Source organism: Lytechinus variegatus, chromosome 3 (assembly GCF_018143015.1).
Source record: "Lytechinus variegatus isolate NC3 chromosome 3, Lvar_3.0, whole genome shotgun sequence".
NCBI classification, from domain to species: domain Eukaryota; kingdom Metazoa; phylum Echinodermata; class Echinoidea; order Temnopleuroida; family Toxopneustidae; genus Lytechinus; species Lytechinus variegatus.
Genome location: NC_054742.1, coordinates 30,320,074 through 30,346,942, shown reverse-complemented (window position 1 = coordinate 30,346,942; position 26,869 = coordinate 30,320,074). Strand labels below are relative to the sequence as shown.

The following is a 26,869-nucleotide window of genomic DNA, read 5'->3' as shown; positions in this document are numbered from 1 at the left end:
TAGAGCAAATATCCCATTCAGGATGTAAACAATCCCTCGTGTGATCTTTGTTTATCGGGGAACCGTGCATGCTGTGCACGTACAATATAATAGTGGAAGGACCATACCTGATCCAGAACGAGATGAAATAAATGAGGGAAGAGGCCATAGCCGTTTTGCCCAAGGCAAAACGGCACTACCACATACATGACTGAGCAAAAGCATCATACTTAACCTGATTATACTGTGATCGTCAGCGACGAGCAGATGGGACGAGTGATTGACCAAAATATCTGAATTTGATCAAGCTTTTCGAGATCGAGCTGCCCTGAGCTGGAGGAGAGGTCTTACGCGATTTATAGGCCTAACGTTACAGAGTAGACGACTTTAAATTTTCAACCAGCCAGCAATTGCAATGGGTTTAAATGAAGACAATCCTGTGAAGTTGTTAACACTTAATTCCATGAGCATGGTCGTTGATGTATCTTCGACTAGACTGGACTGCACATGATTTTGAAAATTTTTGGTGTCCGTCCTGTTACTGTTGTTACTTAGTACGGAGGACAAGTCTCCTTGACTTCACTTGAGCTGAGAAAGAGAGGTATTTAAATCATGGACATAACAAGTTCATCACGCTTGGCGACTTCGTCTTCGAGGAGCTTTGCAGCTGCCAGCGTGCCCCACTTACACTGGCATCCCTTGCCTTCGTCAGCCCGACCGCGATCGAGGAATGAGACAGACAGAGGTGTTCCAAGTGGTCACAAAGGCAAAGCATCCCATCGTCGTCATCATCATCCACCACATCTTGGTCACCTGCATGGCAGTGGCAAAGAGACAATTACAGAGCCGCAAAATGTGAGAAGGAAATCTGACATCAAACATGGCGGGGAAATAGGAAAGATCAGTGATACTGACAAGAGTCTCCATCACAGATACGAGCATCATCACCCTTTTCATCATGGTGATGTCACACCATTGCAAAGATCAATTGCATCAGGAGTTGGGACAGTCTTCATGTCTGTCACAAGTGAGTATTCAAATTCTGCTCGATCATTACAAAGAACAAGGTCTAAAAGATGTAGCTGCCAACATTTGTATAGACCCTAATTCAAACTTTGCAGACAAATTGCAACTTGCAGATTTCATATAATAAAAAGTTGTATTCCACGCTGAATGATCAATCCCACCATCTACTATAGTTCATTTCAGAATAAACTTTACCTCAATACTAAATGATAAATGCATGACAATTTATGTTTTTGTCTCGCCTGCATAGCAGAGTAAAACTATGGGCGGCGGCGTCAAAAATTGAAATCTTAACCAAGGTTAAGTTTGTGAAATGTCATAACTTAAAATAGAAAGCATATGGACCTGGTGGGTGTTTCATAAAGCTGTTTGTAAGTTAAGAGCGACTTAAGAACGACTGATGATCCTTTTTTTTGTGGTAAATGGTATATTGAATTGGCGATGGTTTAGCGCATAAGAAAGGTTCACCATTCGTTCTTAAAGTCGCTCTTAACTTACGAACAGCTTTATGAAACGGTCCCCGGGTTCATGAAACTGGGACATAAGGGTAATCAAGTATTACTCAACATCTTGCATGAGTTTCAGGTCACATGATCAAGGTCAAAGGTCATTTAAGGTCAGTGAACTTACACTATGTGGGGGGGGGAGGGGGGAATCATTACCGGTATCGAAATGTTAGCCAAAATTAAGTTTTTGAAAGGTTGTCATAACTTAGTTAGAAGGTACATGTATATGGACCTAGTTCATGAAACTTAGACTGATAGTGTATCACTCCCCTTTAAGATCCTGCCTGAGTTTCAGGTCACATGACCAGTGACTCAGTTTTAAGGGGAGTGAGTGATCACTCCCTACCACTCTCCTTAATCCAGTTTTGGTAGAGCGATTTATCACTTGCCTCAACAATTGATTAATAAGAGTGTCAGTCAATGATCAAACTGTTAGAGTCAACCTTGAAAACCTCATTCTCTTTCAGGGTTTTTATATAAACAACATACAAATATATTGTAAGCAATAGCACACAGTTGCGAGAATGACATCAAAAAGTTCAATTAGATAAATATTGCTTTGGTTGTGGGCTGTAAATAATACCATGGTCACATTTGCTCTATGGCGGCCGTACGGCGAGTCGAAAACAGCCGTTTTATTCATTTTGACTCAAACCACCTATATGTAGTTGGATAAAAAATGTTAAAACGGCTGTTTTCGACTCGCCGTACGGCCGCCGTAGAGCAAATGTGACCATGGTATTAGTGTTCCTTCATCCATGGACAATAGAGCTCCCCTTGTTTGTCAAAGAACTTTGTAGTGCTCCCCTTCTGCTCCCTTTAAAAGTTTTAGAAGTGCTTTGTATCACTTTCCTCATAATTATAAAAGTGAGTCCCTGAATGACCAAGGTCATACATGTATGTCACTGAGGGTCAACAAACTGACCATGTTAGGGTCAGTTTGTTCATCATAACTGAAATTTTATGGATCAAGTTCATGAAACTTAGACAAAGGAGCAATTAAGTTTCCCTGAACTGAACTTCCTTTATAAGTTTCAGGTCACATGACCAAGGTCAAAATTTATTTATCAAAAAATCTTTATACAGGTTGAACATGTTCAGATAATGCACACAACATAGAGAAAAAATGGATAAAACAATTTAAATTAAGATATAGTACATGTAGATAGAAAAAAAGAATGAGTGACATAAGTATGAACAAATATAGATGTTAAATAAAAAAAATACATGCACGCTTGGTGATAAATACCAAATTCAAAATACAAACTTGCATAGAAATGTATAAAATGGAGAGCAGAGAAAAAGTGAAGAGGGGTGAGTTTTTTGTATTTCCATTTAAAACTGTCAATTGAGTTTGCATTTTGGAGTTCTGAATCTGAACTATTCCATACGTTTCCTCCTGCATACCTTTAACTATTCTTTAAAAATTTAATGTTCGGTTTGGGTATAACAACATTATAAAGTGAACTGATAAATCTTGTAAAAAACATATCAATTGAATTAAGGTACATAAATGTACCAGAGCATAACCATGGATAGGCCCCTACAGGTATACATAATACATGCAAGGAAATACTTTTTTTTCTAAGACCTGCTATTTCAATAGCTGAATAATGTCAGTAAGTACTCAATACCATTGTGAGTATATATTATGTAATCAAAATTATTTTCTACTACTCTTGCTGCTCTCTTTTGTAATCTGTACAAAATATTGATATTACTGACAAAATTCTGAACAAAAGTAATCCAGTATGGGTTGAATTGTAAAATTATTGAGAATATTTGTAAATTAGTGAAGTTACTGACCTTTTTTAAGAAAACATATTAAAAGCTAAAGATCTACTTAGGTCCTTCACATGCAAATTCCACATAAGATTTTCATCAATTTTGATTCCAAGATACCGAATATGTTTTACTTGTTTTAAAATGTTATTATCCAGATGTACATTCTTAATTCCTTGAAGTATGTGGGTTTTGTTTTAATAGCATAGTATATGTTTTGTCAGTATTGACTTTTCATTATTTCTCTTGTACCATTTACTAATGTTTTCATGATCCATCTGTAAGTTAGATGTACTGACTTCATTACTTTTATCAGAAATATAAATAATTGCATCATCTGCATATATCGTCACCGAATCCACGAAGTGGCACACGCGACCGTTGATGCGCGAAATCACTTTTTGAGATAAATGCGATTAAAGATTTTTTTATTTTCAATTGCCAGTTGCTATAGGATTGTGAAGTTTAACAGAATAAAGATTGCACATACCACTAGCCAGGTATTTACTCCTGCTTCCCATGTAAAAATTTTATCAAATGAACATCAAATCTTGACAAAGCAGTAATTCAAACACAAGCATGACAAGTGTCGTTTTGTGGAAAATGTTACTTCAGCGTGCTTAGAAACGGCACACACGTGCGTGCCATTTCATGGATTATTTTACAACTAATTTTGAGGCTAGTGTGGATTTTTTTCACATTAATTATCTCATTAATTACAGAGAATTTGGTTCCAAAATTTTGGTGAAATGACAGACCATAGCCAAGGCATACTAAAGCTGAAAGATACTTGAAATTGTACTAAAACAGAAAGATACTCAAAATTTACTTTTCACCCGATTTTGGGCCACTTCGTGGATTCAGCGACGTCACAGAATCCATGAAGTGGCACACGCGATAGTTGATGTGCGTAATCACTATTCAAAATAAACGGGAATAAAGATTTTCACATTTTCAACTGCCCATTGCTATATGATTGTGAAGTAAAACAGAATGACGAATGCACATACCATGAGCCAGGTTTCTACTGACTGCATTCCATGTTAAAAATGTATCAAATGAACATCAAATCTTGACGTGGCAGTGATTCAAACACAAGTGTGGTTTTGTGCGTAGAAACGATGTGCACCTGTGTGCCACTTCGTGGATTTTTTGAAAAAAGGATTTTAAGGCTTGTGTCGCTTTTTCACTTTAATCATCTCATTAATTAGAGAGAATTGGGTTCTAAAATTTGGTGAAATAATAGACCATGACTGGAGAATACTAAAACTGAAAGAAACTAAAAATGGATTTTTCATGTGATTTTGGGACGTTGTGCCACTTTGTGGATTCAGCAACGATATATTGCATGAACAAGATACTAAACTTTCACTTAAGTGAGTCATTAATAAAAACAAGAAAAAGTAGGGGACCCAGGACACTACCCTGGGGAATTCCTACAGAAAGATTATCAAATTTAGACAGTTTTTCATGACAATAGACATTTTGTTTTCTACATGATAAGTAATTAGTACACCATTATCCATATCAACTCATTTTTGACACCACATCTTTATTATAAATACAGTAAAACATTTAGATATATGTCCATAAAACAAGCACCAACCATCTGACTTCATTAAAAAATCATACCAGTCATCTATTGATGTATGTAGGCTTTAACGTAGTTGCCATTTGATTTGGTAAGAATGCGTAATTATTTTTGGAAGAAAGCCCTGCAAAGAAACTGCTATTCCCGGGCCCGTAGTTACAAGTATTTCAGTGGTGAATGGAGGCTCCCACCATTTTTTTATTGCCTTTACCGACAAATATTACCAGGGTCCCTTTTTCTACCCCGTCTTCATCCCCTTTTTGTCAGGACAGGGTCTGTATAGATGGAGCATTATTGTCCACTGTGCAGTCAACACTTCCAGTCTGGCCAATTATTGGTCAAGTGACCTTGTACAATATGAATGCACTTTCGTAGGATGGCCCAAACAATGGACTGACCATTGATTTGATTCTCTGTCTGGAACTCTGGATCCAATCATATTATTTGCATGCTCATATCCACGTGATTTGTGATGTGCATCCTTGGGGAGTTGCATAACTAGGTTGTAGAGATATCCCTCTTTCGATATTTAACTTACTCAGCTTCGGCTGTATAGAGCTTTGCTTTATAGTTACAGACCCCGAGGGGGCCACTTACATTGACGAGTGGATACCATGCGCGACCAAAAAAACATGTAAAAAGGATGTCCTTTTCTCGATAGGGCACGTTACGTACAACGTGATAAGGGTGTCAAAAACACAAAAATAATGAAAAAAGGGTATCTATTTCGCTAGGAAAATTATGTGTTTAGGGTCGAATTTGCGGGGATGATAAAACAAAATTAAAATGTTTTATAAAGGATGTCCTTTTTGCCCCACCACTTCGTGTTTAGAGTACGATTTGCGCGAGGTGTAGAAGGTGGGGTCGTACTAAACCAAATAAGGTTAAGCCGACGACCGAAGGACCCGTAACAATAAAACATTCCTGTACTTGTTTAGGGTTTTTATTACAGGGAATATTTGCCAAGAGTATCGTTTTGTTTCCAATACTTGTTAAGGGTAGGGTTTCACATGCCAATACTTGTTAAGGGGTGCAATTTCAGAATATGGAAATTACGTGTTTAGGGTGCTTTTCGAGACCCCATGGTCGCGCATGGTATCCACTTGTGAATGGAAGTGGCCCCCCGGGTTACAGATGTCCAGACTTTTGTATGTTTAATTTTGTGTATAATGGTTTTGATATTATTGTTATTCATGCTGGTTACAAATACATGTAGAGCAATTCTTTATTTTCCACAAAAAAGTGTTCCTCCATTGCAGTTTTGTATACTAAACATATCGTGATTGTGAATTTGCATTCTGATTTCAGAACTCAGAAGTGATATTTTGGCTTATGACATTTTACAGAATTAGGAATTAGGAATTCAGATCAGCCTTCATTACATGTCACATGTCATATGTCTCTTGAAGTACCGCACGGTTGCTTTATATCTCTAAAATGATCGCAATACAGGCATTGTATCCTGATCGATATTTAAATGTCATGTTTACTGAGCAAGTTGGCTCTCAATGTGCTGCAGTAACTCCTGTTGTATTTGTTTTGAAATTTAAGTGCACATTTAGTTTCAGTGTGGAGTAAAATGTGCCTAGATTATATGCACTGGCGTGTGAGCTTTAAAATTCCTGATTATGCAACAAGCTTTGAAATTATATCTCCATGAGAATTGGATAAATACTCTTATTAAAATACAGTATACTCAAATCATGCAGAGGGGCACAGGGATACAACTGCCCTATTGGTTTTTTCAAGTAGTGAAAAAAAGGGAGTGAAGGGAAGAAAAGATGAAGAAGAGAATAAAAAGAACTAGAACTGCAATCGTTTCAGAACGATGTGCATGCATTGACGCCTCTGATTTAATAGAGGGCAAGAAACAGAAAGAGATAGAAAGAAAACTGTAGATGATATACATTCTCAAAATATTAGAGGGCGCTATTTCTTAAAGGAATGGTCACTGATGCGTAAAACACAGTTAGATTATGTGAAATGATACAATTGGCAAACCCTGAAAATATGAGACAAAAATAAATTCAAAGGAAGTTATGGCAATTCAACTATTTTAAGACTTTGCAATAGAGGGCGCTATTTCTAAAGTTATGGTCACTAATTATGGATAACATGTCTACCAAATTAGAATGAATTTTGATGAGGAACGGTGGCAGGGGAGGACTAACAAATATTACATGTTAATCAAATTGGATATTAGCACATTTTGCTGTCCATAGGAAGTTACATTCTCGAGTAAAATTTTTTAGACCATATTGGCGGCCCATACGTGGTTGTTGAAAATGTGTGCATTGTGAGCAGTATACCATGTGTTCAGATTGACTTATCTTGAAATTTTCTGTTGTAACCTATGTCGTATTTGGTATCAATGGAAAGAGTATTTCAATGCGGTGACATTGATACCACTTTTATTTGTGCGCAGGCAATAGACCGGAAGTAAATGCCATATAAAGAAAGACATTAAAAATGAAGGTTTTGCACAATAATTTGAAGCTGACGTCAGATTTTTGTCAGTTTCTGTTACAAAAGGTTGACGAACGGTTGAAGTATATATCAATACTCATATCAGCCAAGTTAGAAAGAATAAGCTTCAATAATAAGGAAATAAGAGCAAGTTGAAGTTGTGCTGGCAGTAAAGTGCATTTTTGGGTATTTTGCTGATTTTCGGGAGCATTTTTGAGATATTTCGTCAGTTGTAAGGTATATATTTTTTTAAATGGCATGAAAGATCATATCTTGAAGACCCTAAATTCAAAAAAGGGTACGGGTTTGGCCACGCATGACGCAATGAGGAGCATTCAAAGGTAAGCGTTTTTGAAACTTTAGAGGGCGCTATTTCGATGACGGAAGGTCAATGATGCGTGAAAACTCAGTAACTTGTATTTTATCATACGGTTATCAATTCCTGAAAGAATGAGCTCAAAATGAATCAAAACAAGAAAGTTATGGCCATTTTACGATTTTTTTACTTTACATTTCAATAAATATGACGTTTTTGAAGGAAGGCTATTTCGGATTGGAATTTAGGACATAAAGATGGCATTTTGAAGGTCAGGTTATACGTCGCAGATGATGGAGCAACTCTTTGACTATCTATAGCAATTTGTTAGAAGTCTGTAGCATGCAGGATAATTGAGATATGAAAGAATGAAGAATGGTATGCAAATGGACTTGAAATGGACAAAATGGCGCCTGGATGGTCATGCATGAGTGATTTTGGAAAATGGAAGACGAGAGGCACAACTAGGGATGCTGGACAACATGTCTACCAAATTTGGATGAATTTGGATGAGGGACGGAGTCAGGGTAGAGCTAACAAAACCATGTGTTAAACAAATGGGATTTTGGTGGAAGAAGAAGAAGAAGAAGAAGAAGAAGATTACGGAATAGGAATATGGAACAAGAACAATGCATTGTCGCCATTGGGCGTCAATGCAAAAAGTCTGGGATATGTACTTCTATGATACCCCTGTGATGTCACCTTTGTCTTAGAACCTCCCCCTCTCCGCCCCCTTCAAAATATTTTTCCGCTGCCCATGGCTGCTTTAATCTTTAATGTTCCAATTTTCTAAATGTTTTCCTGTGATTGAAAGATCATCACAGACATTTTTATTTGCCTGTATTGTATTATATTAGTAAAGGAGCTTGTTATTGATTCTGGCTTACTCTGTTTGAACTAATAGGCCTACTACATGTACTTCTATTTCCCCGATGGTCATCATCCAGTTCCAGATACATTAAATTAAGCTCTGCAATTATGTAGCATTTCCTACAGGCCAAAGTATATTTATCTCAATTGATTATTATGATATTTTTCTATGTATTTTTTTTTTGGGGGGGGGTGGGGTGGTTGTTCTTTGTTTCATGACTGCCTGGACTTGTTGCTCTTCTATGTATTTCAGTGAATGAAATATTGGCACTAAAACTAATACATCTCTAATGATCAGTGACCTTATTCAAAGATAATCATCTTTATGTTAACAAAACCAAATGTTTAGGATCTCATAATCAAAGCGTGTACTCAAAGTTCAGTTCACCTGGAAGGTGTATTATTCTTATTGAGTTGAATGATACAAAATGAATGCATCATCAAGTCCTTGCAGTCTTTAAAAACAAATTTTATAATCCTGTATGAAGCATGTCTTTTACAATGTTCAGTAAACAGTAAACATGTATGGCCATATATGATAAAACAGGTACACTGATGCAAATTACAGTATATGGATACAGAGCTCATATTAACAATTACCTATCCAGATGGGCCTAAAATAAATAATCATTGAATGTAAACACATCATACAGTGTATCCCTTCCCCCTATCTCTTATACCATGGTCACATTTGCTCTACGGCGGCCGTACGGCGAGTCGGAAACAGTCGTTTTTTCCATTTTTATTATAAACACCGACATGTAGCTGGTACAAAAAAATGTTAAAACGGCTGGTTTCGACTCGCCGTACGGCCGCCGTAGAACAAATGTGACCAAGGTATTACTCTTTAGAATTGTGCATCTCTAGCTGTATGTATTTTTAAGAATATCTTCTTTGTATTTTTTACATGATGCAAGTTACATTATACATTTATTTTATTCTCATTTGTCTTGACAATGTTTTCAATCTAACCACACTCCTCTCCCAGGATCTCTTTTTGTTCTATTCCCTTTTATTTTCATTTTTTCCTTTCTGTTTATCTCTCCAGTGAACCCTCTTGATGTTGTTAAAGTTAGACTTCAAGCTCAGCACAAATTACCAACTAAAAGTGAGTATCCTATCTCCTTTTGTATGTTGACTTCAAAATGGACTGGATTTATTTTGATGTCATTTTGTAACCATAACCAGAATGGGTGTACTCACATTTGATTAATATCCCTGCAGGATCCCTGTAGCTCAATTTCTGCAGGTTAATATTCAAATGTATTCTGAATGAAACCATCTATCATAAAGGGTGATTAAAACATTTCCTTGTCAGAAATTTGTATAGAACATTTCTAATATTGATATACGATCAAACGTTGCTTGAAATGATTATGTCTCTTGAAACTTAAAAAAAAACATTTACGTATTTACTGCGACTTAAAAAAAATAGTTGCACATGCCAGACCTACGACTGAATTGGGTATGATTAAATCAAATCAATGATACACTTAGAGACCACTGCACAGAATATTTAAAATCATTGAAATAACAATTCATATAGTGAAGACTGAAGATAGAGTAGTAGGCCTTCTACTCAAGGTAGTAGTAATGTACATGTATTCACAGATGCATTTCACAGTCTTGTTTTGGTTGTGAGCAGACCTTTTGTTGTACATACCTTTAGTAAGTGTAGTAGGCTTACCTCATAACCATACTGCTGAAATTCCATAAGGGCCGTCTGCACCATCCCAAGTTTTCAAATTAGCGCGCTATTTCTGATCCGGCAAATTATCCCGATCTGAAAAATCTCGAGATTGTTTGTAATGCAGACGCAATTATCGCGCTAGTTCGTAGGATTAATCTCGAGATTGCAATCCCAAGTCAACTCGGGTTTATTTGCAAAATAGCGCGCTATTTACGAATTATCGCGCTAATTCGTAGGTGCAGACGGACTCGGGTTAATTTATTCATGACCTTCAGTCCATAATGCAATTCGCATTCCATTTCCGCCTTGGTCAAAACATTAACACATCGCGATTGTACCGAACGCATGCGAAAGTCAACTTTATCGCGAATAGCGTTCATCAATTCCCCAATCAGCAACGATGGTGTCCAGCCCCCTCCCCCCCCAGTGAATGGATTTTGGGAGAGACCAGGCGCTCATTATCGACGATGGTCATAGTCAATAACAATACTGACAGCAGTGTCGTCTTATCCCTTCGCAAAATGTGAGCAAATAGCATTTCTTTCCTCCTCTCTCCCTCTCCCCCCTCATGCCTCCTCCGCCATCATATTAAACGAAGAATACTTCACTCGCTTATAATTATAGCGCGGCTGAGCTGAGAGGATTGTTGCATAACAACGGTCGAATTCGGCGAAAGAGTACATGTACTTGATTGCATATCGCGGGAAGTTATTCAAAAGCGCGGGCCGTTGAAACTCCAAGATCGAAAGTGCGCATGCTCGGAATATCGGGCTTGTTGCCTCGCTCGAGCACGAATCGCTCTTCTTGCGATGGTGGAGACGGGGTTTCTTGAATCTCGAGATTAATCGCGAAAAGGGCTGATCGGGCTAAAATCTCGAGATTGAGCAAACTCGGGATGGTGCAGCACCGCCTATAGAGGGTTTGAAACCTGGTAGGATGAACCAGGGTCAATTGAAGGTCAAGTGAAAGCCAAGGAATGAAAAAGTATGAGAAATCCATGCTGCTTGCCACCATCCAAAGATATCTGCAATCCATTGCAGCTATATAGACTGTATATGTATAGAATTTCTGTGCATCACCTTTTTGGGGGAGGGTGGAGGCAGGAAGGTTAGTTTTAAAAAATTAAATTTGTCTTTGTGTCAGATTAAGCCAAGCATGCTGTAACCCTATGCATTATTGTTGGTGTATATGATATGAACAAAACAACAATAACAACAACAATACTACTACTAATAATACAGTTATGAAATTAGAAGCTCAACAAGAAAAGAAAATGAGGAAAAGAACTAAGAAATATATTGAATAATCTCTTTCCAGATTCAAATTCCAATTCAACCGGAAACCATTCAAACCAGGTAGGGAGAATGTCCCCCAAACCCATCTCAGGAATCTATAGAGACCTTGCCACATCATCTTCATTAGGGGAGAAAGGATATCAGCCAAAGCCTGCCAGACTCACTGGAACTTTTGTAAGTTGCACTCAAGTTAGTCATTATACAGCGGGTATAAAAAAAAAGTTTACACTTTGAAAAAGCCCTGGGAATTAAAAATATGCAACATGTAGGTAATTTTTTCACATAGAATATTGGGTTTGGGTCTCATCTATCCAATGAAAGTAACAATTTTGCCACCCAAACTGAAATTTCAACACTTAGTAAGCACAACATTTACCCTTTTTGTGCCAGCTGGACCTGAGGACATAACTGAATCTGAACAAAAGTTTAAATCAGACATCTCCGACATTTTTTCTCTAAGTTTTCATCATTTAGAGTGGGTTTACATTTCATTTTTCATTTAATACTTGTTTCTCCACACTTTTTCCAAGCTTGACAATGATTAACAAAATAAAAATGAAGCCTAAGAATTTCATGTAAATCACAGTTCAGTGTAAAGCAAATACCGTCACGATGGCATCAGTTTGTGGGGGAGTGGGGTGGGGCGCAATGCACCCTTCGAAGTGTTTTGGGCAAGGAAACAAGTTTAAAAAATATAAAAGATATCTTCAAATCAATTTTACTAGCCAAATTCCATGTGTTCTTTGTGATTAAGGTCCACTTTTATTCGCATAACTAGTTCAAAGTTCTGCGCAAATCATTTTTCACTAACTTTTCAAAAGCAAGTGGTGCTCACTCAAGCGGAAATATTTTTCGACAGCTATATCGTCATTCGCATAATGGATCTGTACCAATGATAAAATGTGGAAAAATCTTCAGGATATTACAAAAGTTTCAGTTTACAGGATTTTCTAAGTGTAAACTTTTTTTTGATACACACTCTATTAAAAAGCCTCATCGCCATCAGCCCAAATTATCCCACTTATTTCTGATCTGGCCAAATATAGTGATGAGACCAATTTCAAGATTATTTGTAATTGTAATAGTGGGCTATTGCTTAGGCTTTTCTCCATCTTTGATAATGATCTTGAGTTCATTTACTCCTAATTCAATGAAGATTCACTTATTTACAAAGGTGGTTTTTAAAACCATCGGCTGAACCCATGGTTGATACAGATTTTCTGAATAAATTACGCTTTTTTACTGTGTATATTAAAAATGTTCAATGCTGATGTCTGCCTTTGTCACAGTGTGCCAATTTGATGCCTGTTGCCATGGTTATCTATGTGTATTTCATTCATGAGTCCACTGTTTGAAGAATGGACTCATTAATTCAAATTGTTTCCTTTTCTCATCTCTTAATCTCAGGATGGATTCAGATCGATCATAAGGAATGAAGGTTTCACAAGACTATGGAGCGGTCTTGTTCCAACTCTGTAAGTACCTGCTCTATAAGTGTTATTTTGCATTTCCGACTTCCCCACTATGTTGTGACTAGTATATTTTCATGTAAGATTTAGACATACACTTGTATAGGGGGGGGGGGGTGTTGAATTCAGTTTGTCATTTTGAAATAAGTTAAAGGCCACAGCTATGTCACAAAGTAATTTTCTGCTGTATGTCATTGTTCTTCCAAGCTTTAGTGTGAATGAAAAATCTGAACAACTGAGCAAAAATTAGATACCTAAAAATGAACACTTGTCTGGAGTACAAGAATCCCAATGTGCTGTACTATAGCAGCCATTATAAATCTTTTGAAGCACTATGACTCATGGTGGCAGATGTAATAATGAGAATTTCCGCCCACATCTTGTAGCATGGATTTAAGGAGCGAGTGAACCTGAGGCATGACCTTGTCTTGTCCTTACATGTTCTCATGAGAATAAACCCTAGATATATACATGTATAGAACCAAATAGGAGATGCATCCGCACCTTTCTAAAATCAGGAAATATGTTAAAGCTTGAAAATACAATGTGTTCACACTTGCTTGTAATGGACAAGGTTCCTGTATAGAATGTGTAACAAGATTGTCTGTATCCCTATCATGCCCATAGTGGAGACTGTTCATTCATTTTTTTTAAGCATTTATAAGTTCTCATAATTTGCATTCACTCAGCAAATATCTCCGTTAACTTAATTCCCTTCAATTTTTTTGTAATTTTGAAGAATACATGCTTATTATCCGGGTATTTTCTTTCATGGATATCATAAGTCCTTTGATATCACACTGGCTGATCAGTCTACAATTCCTAAACATAAAATGCCAGGTATTTTTTCATAAAAGCACTATTATCTAAGAAGGATTACTAGCAAATTTCAGTTTTTGAGAAATTCATAAATGGAGAAACATGCTACCAAGAAGTGACTTTCATTTTTGTTTGTGATTGATAATGTTCATGTATTTATATCGTATTAATTTGTAGAAAGTTATGATTAGAGGGAATTAATTTCATGAAACATTGATAAAGGCTGGCTTTTTTTAAATAAACATTTTCTGTTTCTCTGTCTATTTTTAGCCAATCATGATTTGAATTACTTACTCCTCAAAGTTTCCCCAGATGAATATTACTGTGATGCATAGTTATACTCTCTATCACATATTACTTTTTTTCACGATAAAAACATACAAGTTGAATAAAGAATTATTTATTTTGTGCCTCTTTATCTTAGCTTGATGCGGATACCAGCCAACGTGGTATATTTCTCAGTTTATGATGGTCTCAAGAGTCAGTTAGGATTTGAATCTAGTCACTCCAGTGATCTTAAAAGCATCCTCATCACTATCTTTGCTAGCGGCACTGGAAGAAGTAAGTAGAATAGATTTTACAAGTGTGATGTCACAGCCAATCAGCCCTTTGACAGCTAAATAGTTCAATAAGTCCCTAGTGTCTACAGTGCTTTACAAAGTGAAATGAAGAAAATAAACAAGACCCAGGCTTTAACCAACTGATTGATGCCTGGTGCAAGGATTCCTTGCTTGGAACCAACACTGGGCTGTAATACAAGACAGTGACATCATCACTTTGGTTCTCGGTGCTAATTTTTTGCTTGACTATCTACATTCCTACACAAGTAAAAATCATAGAGGGAATGATATAAAGTGATTTGCTAGTGGTTGTCAGTGACAAGCTTTGCAAGCTCTTGAAACCAGGACATCCAATTGGTGAAGAGCATATCCACCAATTAAAATCATAGCAATCATGGCATCTTCTTCACATTTGCATTTACATTGACCCAGATTGTAAAACTAGTTCTGTAACACTTGATTATAATTGTTTTGTGGGTAAAGTTGACAATTCCTTTTCTCAACTGAAACTATGTATATTTTGAGGAACAAATAAAGTCTTGGGAACATTTCCTGGAGATCTTTTGGGCATTCACTGCCTAGTATGCATTTTGTAGAGCACTGTGACATTAGCTACTACCTTCCTACAAACTGTTGCAGGCTCTCAATTCCCAGATTTTCACCGCAATTGATTTTACTTCTCCATTGATTTGGAGGCTTTCTGCATGACAGAATCAAGATATTTGATGCATTTGAGCATTGTAGACAGTTTTACTTCCTGTGGTATGTAGTGTGTTGGCAACTTTCATAGTGTGCCAATTCTCAGACCAGTTTTCTGTCAAATGACTTAAAGTGGTGCCTAGACCACTGAAAGAAGCTTGCTGTCTAATTAACACCCACAATACAGAGTTACATGGTCTTTTTAGTACTGCTAGTTATGTTGTTTCAAAGTGCAGATAAGCAGGCTCTGGCCTAGTACCCTTTATTCTGTTAGTTCAAGGCTAATATTGAGGGCATTGGTTGCTGGCCGTGTACTAAGGCACACTTGTGCAATGTGGTAGAAATGTATTTAGAGCACCAGAAGACTTCTAATAGACCATGTTTCCTAAAACAAACCCATTTGGCAAAGGATGGGGTAATAAAAAATGTGGAAATACCTCTGCCACCCTTTGCTAATGTCATGCCCCCCCCACCCAAAATAGATATATATTTAAATTTCAACTTGGATTTTCAGTTCCTGTCAAATTGGTTATTCCATGCTAAATCTTTTTTTGCCCAATAAAAACTTCTATATCTTCTGAAATATTTAGTCTCTCATACCAAATTTAGCACCCTTACAAAAAAAAAGAAAAAGAAAATGCTTGACCAATGTACACCTTTTCAGCTTGCTCAAGCAGCAGGGGCTTGAAATTACAATGTAATAAACTTCCTTTCTGAAGTTTGGCCAAGAGCATATTTTGGAAGCCTATTTTGCACTGCTAGTGGTATTAACAAGAAACTAACAACTGTGTTGAGACCCAGATAACATTAGTTCTTTTCTACAGAGTTAACCTTCTAAACATCATGATGCTTATATATCCCAAGGTTGATCAAAGCAGGTCTGATAGCAAACTATGACTCCTTTCAGCCATAGTTTTCCTTCTTCCTTTCCTTCCTGTATCCTGATATATACAGTGCGTATCAAAAAAAAGTTTACACTTTGAAAAAGCTCTGGGAATTAAAAAATATACAACTTATGGGTATTTTTTTCGCAAATAATCTTAGGTTTGGTTCTCATCTATCCAATGAAAGTAAAAGTTTTGACTGAATGTTACACTTAAGTGAGCACTGTCCATTTTTGTAAAGCTCGCAGAAATCTGTTTGCGCAGAAATGCATGTTTTCATGCAGTGTCAAGGGGAAAGGGCGAAATCAAACTTACCCTGCGATACATTTTTCCTACATTTCCCTTGCACTTTTAGTCAATTAAGATAAAACAGATATATTCAAGCATTTTAAAACAAAGTTGCCGCCCAAATTGAAATTTCAACACTTAGTAAGCACAACTTTTACCCTTTTTGTGCCAGCTGGATCTGAGGATATAACTGAATCTGAACAATACTTTACATCAGACATCTCCAGCACTTTTTCACTAAGTTTTTATTATTCAAAGTGGGTTGACATTTAATTTTTCATGTAATGCTTGTTTCTCCACACTATTCCCAAGCTTGACAATGATTAACAAAATGAAAATCAGGCCTAATTCATTTTATGTAAATCACAGCTCAGTGTTAATCAAATATCGTCTTGATGGCCTTGGTGTGTGGGGGAGTGGGGCGGGGCGCAATGCACTCTTCGAAGTGTATTGGGCAAGGAAACAAGTTAAAACAGGTCAAAGATATCTTCAAATCATCTTTACTAGCTAAATTCTACGTGTTCTTCATGATAAAGGTTTACTTTTATTCGCATAGCTATTTCAAAGTTCTGCGCAAATCATTTTTCACTAACTTTACAAAAGTAATTGGTGCTCACTCAAGCGGAAATATTTTTTGATAGTAATATCGTCATTTGCTTAAATGGATCTGTACCAATGTTAAAATGTGGAAAAATCTTCAGGATATTACAAATGTATAATTTTACAGGATTTTTTCAAAGTGTAAACTTTTTTTTGATACACACAGTATACAGTGTATCTGATGTATTGTTGATTGACCGCATTAGGTTTAGGTCATGCACAACGGACCTAGATGGGCCTCGTTGTTTTGATGCAGTTTTTTTCAGTACAGAGGGATATCAAATTTGCTTTAATACTTCCCCCTAAACAATATTCTGAAAGCTTGCAGTGGTAATAAGTTTGTTGGGCTGTGCGTTTTATTGTCTTCTATTTTAACAAAATTATTTCAAGTAATTTATATCTGTTGAAAGTATGAAGTAAGAAGTCATAAAATTCAAAATATCTTTTGAAAATTTTGTAAACAATATACCTATTACATATTGTTGCATGTACAAAAGACTAAGTTTGTGACTGAATTATGACAAGCCTAATGTTTACATATTTTATGACCTTAGGGTTGAAGAAAATATGACTACATGTATTTGGACCTTGCATTTGAACCATGATCTATCTTTACTACTAATACTCAGTGCATTGTCGTCTATTTCAAAGTTCTTAGTATAAACATATAGAAACAATTTTAAAACATGATTTAGATAATAATTTAAGTATTGTATAAAGAATATAGATTTGATTACTGGCTGTCCATTTCTTAAATTGATCATTTTGTCCACAGCCATGTCGATTGTGTTGACAAGCCCTCTAGACCTGATCAGGACCAAGTTATATTCTCAGTATCTGACATACCCTGAGCTAGTTGGTTGTCTTAGGTCTGGATTCCAAGCAGAAGGTATCTTCTCTCTCTGGAGGGGTGTTGGATCAACTATCCTCAGAGATGCCCCTTATGCAAGTGAGTAATTGCAGTTGAAAATCTACAGCAATATTAATCTTACATCCAATGTCACACATCACTGAACAAGTGAGAAAGAATTATGTATGGGCGGTTTATTAGCTCTTAAAAGTGATCAAAAAATAGATGAGTTCTCTTTTTAGATCCATTAAAAGATATCAATTTTATAAAGGTTGATCCGACAAACTTTTGAATCAGTTTGAAGCTGAAAATTGATTTGTTTTGCTATGATCCAGATCAGATTTTAGGTAAACAAGATTTGGCTAAAACACAATAGGCTTAAGATCAATTTTGAATCATTAAACACCCCTAGTGGGTGTTTCATAAAGCTGTTTGTAAGTTAAGAGCGACTTTAAGAACGACTGGTGATCCTTTCTTGTGGTAAATGGTATATTCATTGGCGATTTGGTTAAGCATGTAAGAAAGGTTCACCAGTCATTCTTAAAGTCGCTCCTAACTTACGAACAGCTTTATGAAATGGCCCCCAGGTCAGTGTTTGTTGTATTTCAGAGGGTATTGTCAGTTTTACATGTTTTAATAGAAAAAAACTGTTTGACTTTTATTTAAACATAAAACCTTTATGCACAGTCTTTGGTGTTTTATCAAGGCCTACTCTTGGTAACATCACATTTTGATATCTAAGTCTGATTTAAGGTTTATTTAGGCGGATATGGAATTCTGGATGAACTGATATGATCTAATTGTTACCACTGTACATTTGCAATGCAGGATGGAACATGGGTGAATTTTGCTCTCATTTATAGTACAATCTTTGTTTTGGGGAAAATTCCTGGCACTGTTAGCTACTTTTAATTCAGATTAAGGGTATTGCACAAAATTAAACTTTTTTCTGTGCAGTTTTTTAATTAGTCATCAGGCCTCGAAATAGGATTTCTTTGGGGGGCAAGGCCACTTTTTTGAGGGGCACTTTTTCACAGAGGCCAGGCAGCAGAGGGTACCAAGGCCATACAGAGGGGCACCAAGGCCACTTTTTAAGGGGCATGTAATAAATTATTTGTAGGTGTTACAGTTTCGCGGCGTGGGGGGGGGGGCTTTCCATAGTCGATGTTATACATCAGATTCATTACCAAACCACATTATTTACTTAAGAAAAAATGAACTTTAATAGTCTGACAACACTCACTGTATAAGGTTTTAAAAGAAAGTCGTTCGTAAGTTGTTCGTAACTGACGAACAAGCTTTATGAAACACTCCCATTCAAAGTACTGTACTTATGCATCGCGCGCGCTCGCCAGGACAGTACAGCGCGCGCGACATTTGTGTAGTACACATACGGAGCTCGCGCTCGTCCATTCTTATGCTGCAGCTTACATAGCATATGTAAAGCGCGCTAGCGGCCGGCTGGCCGGCCAGCCAGCTGTGTATAGCTAGCTCATCGTTCGGCGCGGCTTCGGACTAGACTGCATACATGCACTGGACGTCGCTGGTAAAGCTAAGGTATTGAATACTTTTTGAGATCGGAGAAAAGTATTCCTCGCTCAGAAAAAAAGGTGCAGACTTTCAAAAGGGGCTCATTATATATCAGAAAAAGGGCACATTTATGAGAAAAAGGGCACCACGGCCATATAAAAAAGGCACATTTTTAGTGGCCGTAACTTTTAGCAAAAAGAAGAAGGGCATGACGGCCATGGCCGTCGATTATTTCGAGGCCTGAGTCATGTGCTATTTATAAAGTGTATTTCTCATTTGATGAGACATTACAAATAATACATTTTGTTTTCATTTAGTTCTCTATTGGACCAACTACGAACTGCTCAAAACCCAGGTCATGAGAGTGTACAATGTGACAGAGCCAACAGTTGGAATGACATTTTGGGCTGGAACAGCATCAGGGGTGGTAAGTCATTAAAAAATGTGTTGTAATATTTGTACCAAGTTATTGTGCAATTTAACCAAAATAAAGGAACGAGACCAAGAGGGAGAGACTCTTGGATTGAGTATAGAAGGAGTTGGATAGAATGATAGTGTGAACCATAATGGTGGAAATGGAAGAATTGGATTCCAGAATTGATTCAACCTTTCTCTCCCTTAAATAATCAAGGGCTATAACTTAAATATGAGGAATTTATCAGCCTCATATAAATGCACATTTTGTCCTTACATAGAGCATTGCGTTCAATTAATTGCTCTTTTTCTTGCACATTTTTTATTTTCTTCATAAGATTTTCAGAGTAGAGTTTGATATGGATCCCAAATTGTGAATTATTATTGTAATGTATTTTCTTTTTATATTTGTTAGTTTGCATCTATAGTCACAACACCATTTGATGTGGTGAAGACCAACAAGCAGGTAGCGATTGGAGACGTCACAAGTGGTAAGTTCAAATACACTTATGATACAGTGTAAAATATTGTTTACGCAGTGTCTGCTTGGCAGAAGGGCAAGGGTAGACTATATACTCTTGCCTTACTGTTGGTCATACACTCTGGGATAGGATTGAAATCCAAGAGCATATCACTTGAGCTTGATTATTAAATATCATGGGATGGCTTTCCTAATCAGTAGTCATGATGATATCTGAGTGAGGCTTGCTCATTAGAAGGTATTTGATGTAAGGGCACTTTGCGTATTGATCATTCCTCCCCTTGGAGCAATGTTGATTTAAATTGTACTAGAATTGTGAAACTACAAAAGTTATTAATAGTGATTGAATTTATTATATAAAAACCAATTGAAGTTGATATGGAAACTGTATAAAATGCCTCAATTGACAGATTATTATGATGATAAAAGATTATTGCAGGTCAAAGTTGCCCTGTAATCTTCATTAGCTCATTGTCTCTCAGAGATATATAAATATACTCATATACTCTCAGAGATCAAATTCTCTGAGAGTATATTTGTTCTGCCATCATAAATCAGTATGACCTTTATTTTAGTTCCTGTAAAAAAATATTGATAATTCATAATAATAATACATGGATTTATATAACGTTTTTTTTTCCTGAGGTTACAAAGCACTGCTATTGTTACGGTTACCTCAGCTTTAGCTCAAGCTATAATCACTGGCAATCAGTGCATTCAAGGAATTAATCCTGCCGGCATAAAGTAAAGAGTACCACTATTACCCCCCGAAAAAAAAAATATGAGCAGAATTTACTTTCTAAAGACAATTCAATTGGTGCCACAATAGAGGATATCAAATTACCTTTATATTAAGATGCATGTTCATATTTTCATACATATTCATCATAGTTTAAAATAAACATTTTTTATTGTTCAGGTGCAATGAGTACAACCAGACAGAATACATTGCGAATGATGCAGCAAATACGAGCTCAGTCTGGTATCAGAGGATTATTTGCTGGTAAGAAAACAAGAACCAAATTTTTTGTCTTATCTAATTCCCTTATTTGGCAACATTCAAGGATCACATTGTCAAGTTTCATTTGATATTTACTGATCTTATTGTATTCAATCATACAATATATAAATGAAATCATTCTGCTGACAAAATCTAGGGGAAGTGATGTATTGACTAAAGTGAGTAACAGCTAAGACAAAACTTGCTCTGAGGCTAAATATCAATCCTAAAAGTGATACTAGGAAATGATTCACTAAGGTTGGAGGTTAATACAATCCTTGGAAATGGCCAATATTCCACGTTCCATCTGCCCGTCCTGTCTGCTATTGTAGAATGCCTGAATAGACACAGGATGAAAGCTTGATTTTTACTACAGGCAGGGTCGTTATACAGTCACCTGCTAGAACCTACTAAATTGGGTGCTTTATCTGCTCTTTCCCAAAACAAGAATCTGAAAATTTATGTCTTTGTTGCAAAATTGCAAATCATTTTCTTTTATTTCTGTGAAAGTTTTATGATGATATGAATGAGCTGAAATAACTGAATGATGCAACCAAAATTTGTGTCAGATGTATGAAATTTGAGTACAATGATTGATGGGGGTGGGTTATCCAATAATTCTAGTCTAAAAGCAGTTAAGTGAGTTTATATTTGGCTGGGATGGATATTAAGCTCAGATATTGCCTAAAGCATTGTATTGCTCCCACTTTGAATCACTCCCTATTCATTCAAAGAATGAAATATTATTATTATTCAGGAGAGTAAAGAAACCATTACAACTAAAATGCTCTATTCAATGGGATGATAATTTTTGATAAGTTATCACTTTTTGGGTTGATATTCTTGTCATTAAAATTAAACAGTTTTTCCAAAGTTGTGATACAAGGCCTTATAAACACAGCAAGGAATGTACTTATATGTATACAAACATACATTGTCATACAGTTCAAAGAAGTTAAAACATGCCAAAGTACTCTATACTTTTTTACTGCATAATTGATCTTTAATTCTTCCATTTTTTTTATTTCGGTTTATAGAATATTTATTGTCTTTTAAATCTATATAATGAAAAGTTCTACTGTTTGCAAACTGAATACAAAATAGACACATTCAGCTCTTTCAAAAATATGCCCTTATACTCTATGTTTCCTCTGACCTTGACCGATTGATTATTCTCATCACAGGTGTGGGACCTCGTGTTGCAATGTCGGCACCAGCTAGTGCAATACTGATCACATGCTATGAATTCACCCTGCACATGTTCCGAGACTATAATGAAAGACAATGTGGTGGCCTCACGTGAGATGACCTTCCCCTCAGGATCTATTCATCAAAGAAATATTACACAAATTATACTCACTTGGCAGTACCCAGCGTATATTATTTTTTAATTCACAAAATTCAGGTAATAAATTGAACAGCTTTTCCCAAAGATTCATTTCATCATTTCCCCATTGGATATGTATGTATAAAGACACTTGTGCATATTTTTTCCTTTTTTTTCAGGTACGATATTTATTTGAGAGTATCATTCCTGAAGAAAGAAGAAATTTCTTTTACGATGAAATAAACAAAGCAATGCTTACTTAATACCTTTTGTGTGATTTGATAGTTAGTTAGGATTGCATCTATATCTTTGTATGGTTGAGCCAACAAGATGTTGTGATGTTTTTGAGATTGATTCCCACCATTCGTTTCAATCCATGTGTATTCTGATATTGTCCTATCTGCTGTCTTCCAGTGAAGTTAAAGTACCTTTTTTGTCTTCAATTTTTTCATTGCCTAAAATTCTGTAGGCCTTACGAATACCCTTTCCGTGAACATTTGTAAATAATTTATGAAGAGAGATATGATGAAATATGATTGCTTATCATCCTTCTATCACCATATTGATGGGTAATGATGGAATTTGCTTTAATGGGTGATATTATAGGAATTTTTTGTTGAGGTATTTTATTAAGCACAGGATAAAACGGTCTAGGATGGTTTATCTCATTGAGAATGGTGGGTGTTTCATAGCTGCTCGTAAGATATATATAACTATACACATGTCTGGTGACCCTTTGCTTGTGCTTCAGTATCTGACTGAGCATCTGAGTATGTTCCATTCATGATGAAAGTCATGTGTAATTTTACAAGCTGGTTTATGAAACATCCAACTGGACATCCATGCACATGCATCTTCATCAAAGATGCCTTTGGATTGCTGGGACATTGTAATGAATTGTCCTATACAACAAGAATTACTTTCTGATAATCACCATAAACAGGGATTATGCAGTCACTATTGACTCAACAGTAGAAACAGGGAACCCATTCAACATCCCTGCTTTAGATATCCTCAATAGTGAGGATCTCATTCGATTTAGGGGTCATGAGTTCAAAGGTCAAGTTCCCCCAAAATAATTTTCTACATGATTATGGCCTGTCCCCACTAAAGAATCTTGATGGATCAAATTCAAACTTGTTTCCTATGTGCACATGTGTATTGGAGTGACTGATCTTAATTGAATGAATGAAATATGACCCTTGACCACATAAAATAATGAATAGACTGACTTTTTGGTGGGAAATATTAATTTTTGATCTTAATATAGTTTGGATGTCTACCATCAACCCTTCTTTGGTCAGTGACTCTAAGTCATTTTTGACGAATAAGACTTTGAGTGTACGAGTTATTGCTACTTGATGGGATTGGATTTATCATCTGGAATCAAATAAAACAAAATATTATGAATACCTAACCTTGAGATATTGAATTAAAATAGGTTGAGTTATTGCCTTTCAGAAAGTGCAACATTAAGTTCTGTTTTTTCCTGTTTTATTCTTAGTTATGTATAAAAAAAAATTATATTCCTTTTGTGGTCATTTTATGGTGGAAGGTGATTTAATAATGATGTAGAAATGGGTACAATATTCAAAGTTTATGATCATCTTAATACTGCCTGCGCACATCATCATTGTGAGAATAAGAAGATCAATAATTGATGCAGCAGCACTAAAAATGATAGATTATTAATTAACAATAAACTATATTTCATATCATTTTCAGCAGCAAGCATGTGAGGTTTTAATTAGTTGCTGCAAGTCATATATTTCTGATGTTAGTTAGCATTAGTTCTTACTGTACAAAATATGTATTTGAATGCGACAAGTGCATCTATAGAAATTTGAGAGAAATCCTAAAGGAGACTCTATTTATGTATAAGAAGGCACATTATTTTGTTTGTATCCCACCGCCATTAAGTATTTTTTTCTTTACATGTCGAGGTATCATGTGGATATTTTATGAGTATTGGGTTAAGTAAAATTCCTAGTTTTCTGGTGTTAATTACAAGGGTATTGTTTATATCAGGCTGTGTTTTAAACTATGTTTTTGTGCTTTTTAAATGTTCTTTTACAAGAATGGATCTGCAATACAGTGTTTCAACTCTTGACTGAATTCACAAAGGTGGTTTTTGAATCCATGGTTTGAAATGATAGTTTATGCCGACTTCTTGTTTTGATTTTGCTCAATTCAGCACATGTATTGAGAAAGCATCTGATAATGAATGTGCATTTTTATTTCTTTGCCTTAAATTAAATTGATGCTTATACTAAGATAACAGCAATAATGTGTCCACTGTTTATGTTGATTAATTTACATAAATAGTGGGCTCATTTACACAGTAACCTTAGTGATCAATGTTGTGCACTGTGATAAAACATCAAATTTTGAACATTTTCTAATTATTCACACTAAATGAATCAAATTAAGGATGAATTCTCCATATAACATGGTTTGAAATAATGGATTCAATATCACCTTTGTGCATTCAGACTTTTATATTTAGTAAGTTTTAATTATTTTCCGTTAGATTTTGGTTTTACAAGCTGTTTGGAATGGCAATATGACAAGTTCACACTGCTGGCAGTATGAACTACAAAGGGAATTCTCATATTTTATTCTTGATTTTTGGTTGCAATGAGATTGATTTTCATTAGAATGCACTAAGGAATTCTCATATTCAATGATGTTGAATTTTAGGGAAGCCACCCCCCCCCCCCCATCAAACAAATCCAGCTTTTATGTCAAACATCAACTCCTCCAGCACATCTCCAACATTCTACAGGCCCTTTATTGATGGCTCTTAAAAATTGCAATTTTTGCATTCTAACATGTAGAAAAATCTCCCACCCCCTTGACAATAATGAAAGACCAATGAATAGATTGATTTGTGAATTCTCTAAAGAAGTGATCAGTGGGATATTTGTAAAACAAATATTTGGCTCACAGAATTCACTGATTGCAACAAATTAGACTCTTTTACAAACACGCTTCCCCCCATATTAGCTCGCATATTGTGTGTAGCTTTTGTTGTTTTGCTTGGTACTTTTAGGCAATAACATTTCATTGTTACCAAAGTAAATTACAAGATTAAGTTTTGATACACCAGCTCATATTGAATATTACCATAAGAATTGTGTTTAAGAATTATCCTGAAAAAAAGTAATCATTGGAATCATCATAGTTATTTGTTAACAAGAAGAATCAATAACATCCTTAATCAGGTTAGATTCTATAAAAGAAAAGTGGGCATTTTATTAGCATGTATATCAGTTTTCACATATTTACTAATTTAAGAGAATCATTGAATATTGGGGGTATTTTATAATTAACTCGCAATAATTAATATTTGGTGTCAATTTGGGTAGTGATTTGTGTGTATAATTTTCCCCTAAGATGTGTTCTATTAGTTTAAAGTTAGATTGTGGACAGGTAAATGTCCTATTTTATCTTATAATGTATCACTTTACCTCTTCATTTTGAGATATTTTAGTGTATCTTTTAAGATCATTCAATTTTATTTATCGAGTCTTATGAGACTAAGTTACAAACATATGTATACTTTGATATTAATAAATGCATTGTATTTATACAGTGCTTAATACATGATGTTTCTAAGTGCTTTACAAAAAGGATTAGTTAACATTTAATTCTTATTAATCATAGTTTCTTCCTATTTAGAGATTATTTTACATTATCAGACTAAAAATTGATATTGTGCCATTCATCGGATGATTCACTTTTCAAACACCTGTTTGAGGTCTTATTAAAATGAAATATGACTATTTGGCTTCAGTTTATGAGAGGGGGATATTTTTATACAAATGTAATCATTATTTTGAAGAAAAAGAAAGAATTGTATTATCCAACTCTACTGGCTGATTTTTTGTCTTAAAAATTCTCTCATGTGGACAGCTAATAGATAGTACCTGTGTTAATTCTATCCGTGTCCGTTTACATTACATGTGGTTGAAATTTCCGACATTGGGTTAAAGCTTTATAATAAATTATGGAAACATTTGTCAAACCATAGGGTATGTGTTTTATGCATGTCGGGGATTTACCTTTTGTGTGCATTTTGTATAGATTAACCTGAAATAATGTTCTTAATCTTGAATTGATAGATGGCCTACCTGTAAAATGTTTCTTTTCGCCATTGGCTTGACGAGTATTAAAAAACCCTGTGTAAATATTTATATCAGCCTTGTTTTAGCCTTTTTAATTAGTTTGGAGTAAACCATAACTCGGGATCAGTGTGGGTGGGAAAATGGCACGTTTATGCAATGACTGGTTATGATGTGATGATTTCATGCCCAACTCTTCGCTTTGGTTGTTTAGCGGTTGTACCGGAATTTTTATTTTAAGTTTAATCAAAGAAAAATAAGAGTGGGCTTTAATTTTTAGGACATAGACCTAAAGACGAAAAG

The 26,869-nt window shown here is 35.7% G+C and overlaps 1 protein-coding gene across 1 annotated transcript; it reads left to right on the top strand.

The window, feature by feature from the left end:
* The first annotated feature begins 54 nt into the window (after window positions 1–54).
* On the top strand, window positions 55–26,638 carry LOC121410745 (solute carrier family 25 member 40-like). The gene is made up of 10 exons (XM_041603019.1): window positions 55–1,006; window positions 9,585–9,644; window positions 11,544–11,695; window positions 12,929–12,996; window positions 14,234–14,370; window positions 17,616–17,789; window positions 19,538–19,647; window positions 20,050–20,125; window positions 21,035–21,118; window positions 22,300–26,638. The coding sequence occupies exons 1-10, from the start codon at window positions 592–594 to the stop codon at window positions 22,416–22,418; spliced, it is 1,395 nt and encodes a 464-aa protein (XP_041458953.1). The 5' UTR covers window positions 55–591; the 3' UTR covers window positions 22,419–26,638.
* The last annotated feature ends 231 nt before the right edge of the window (window positions 26,639–26,869 follow it).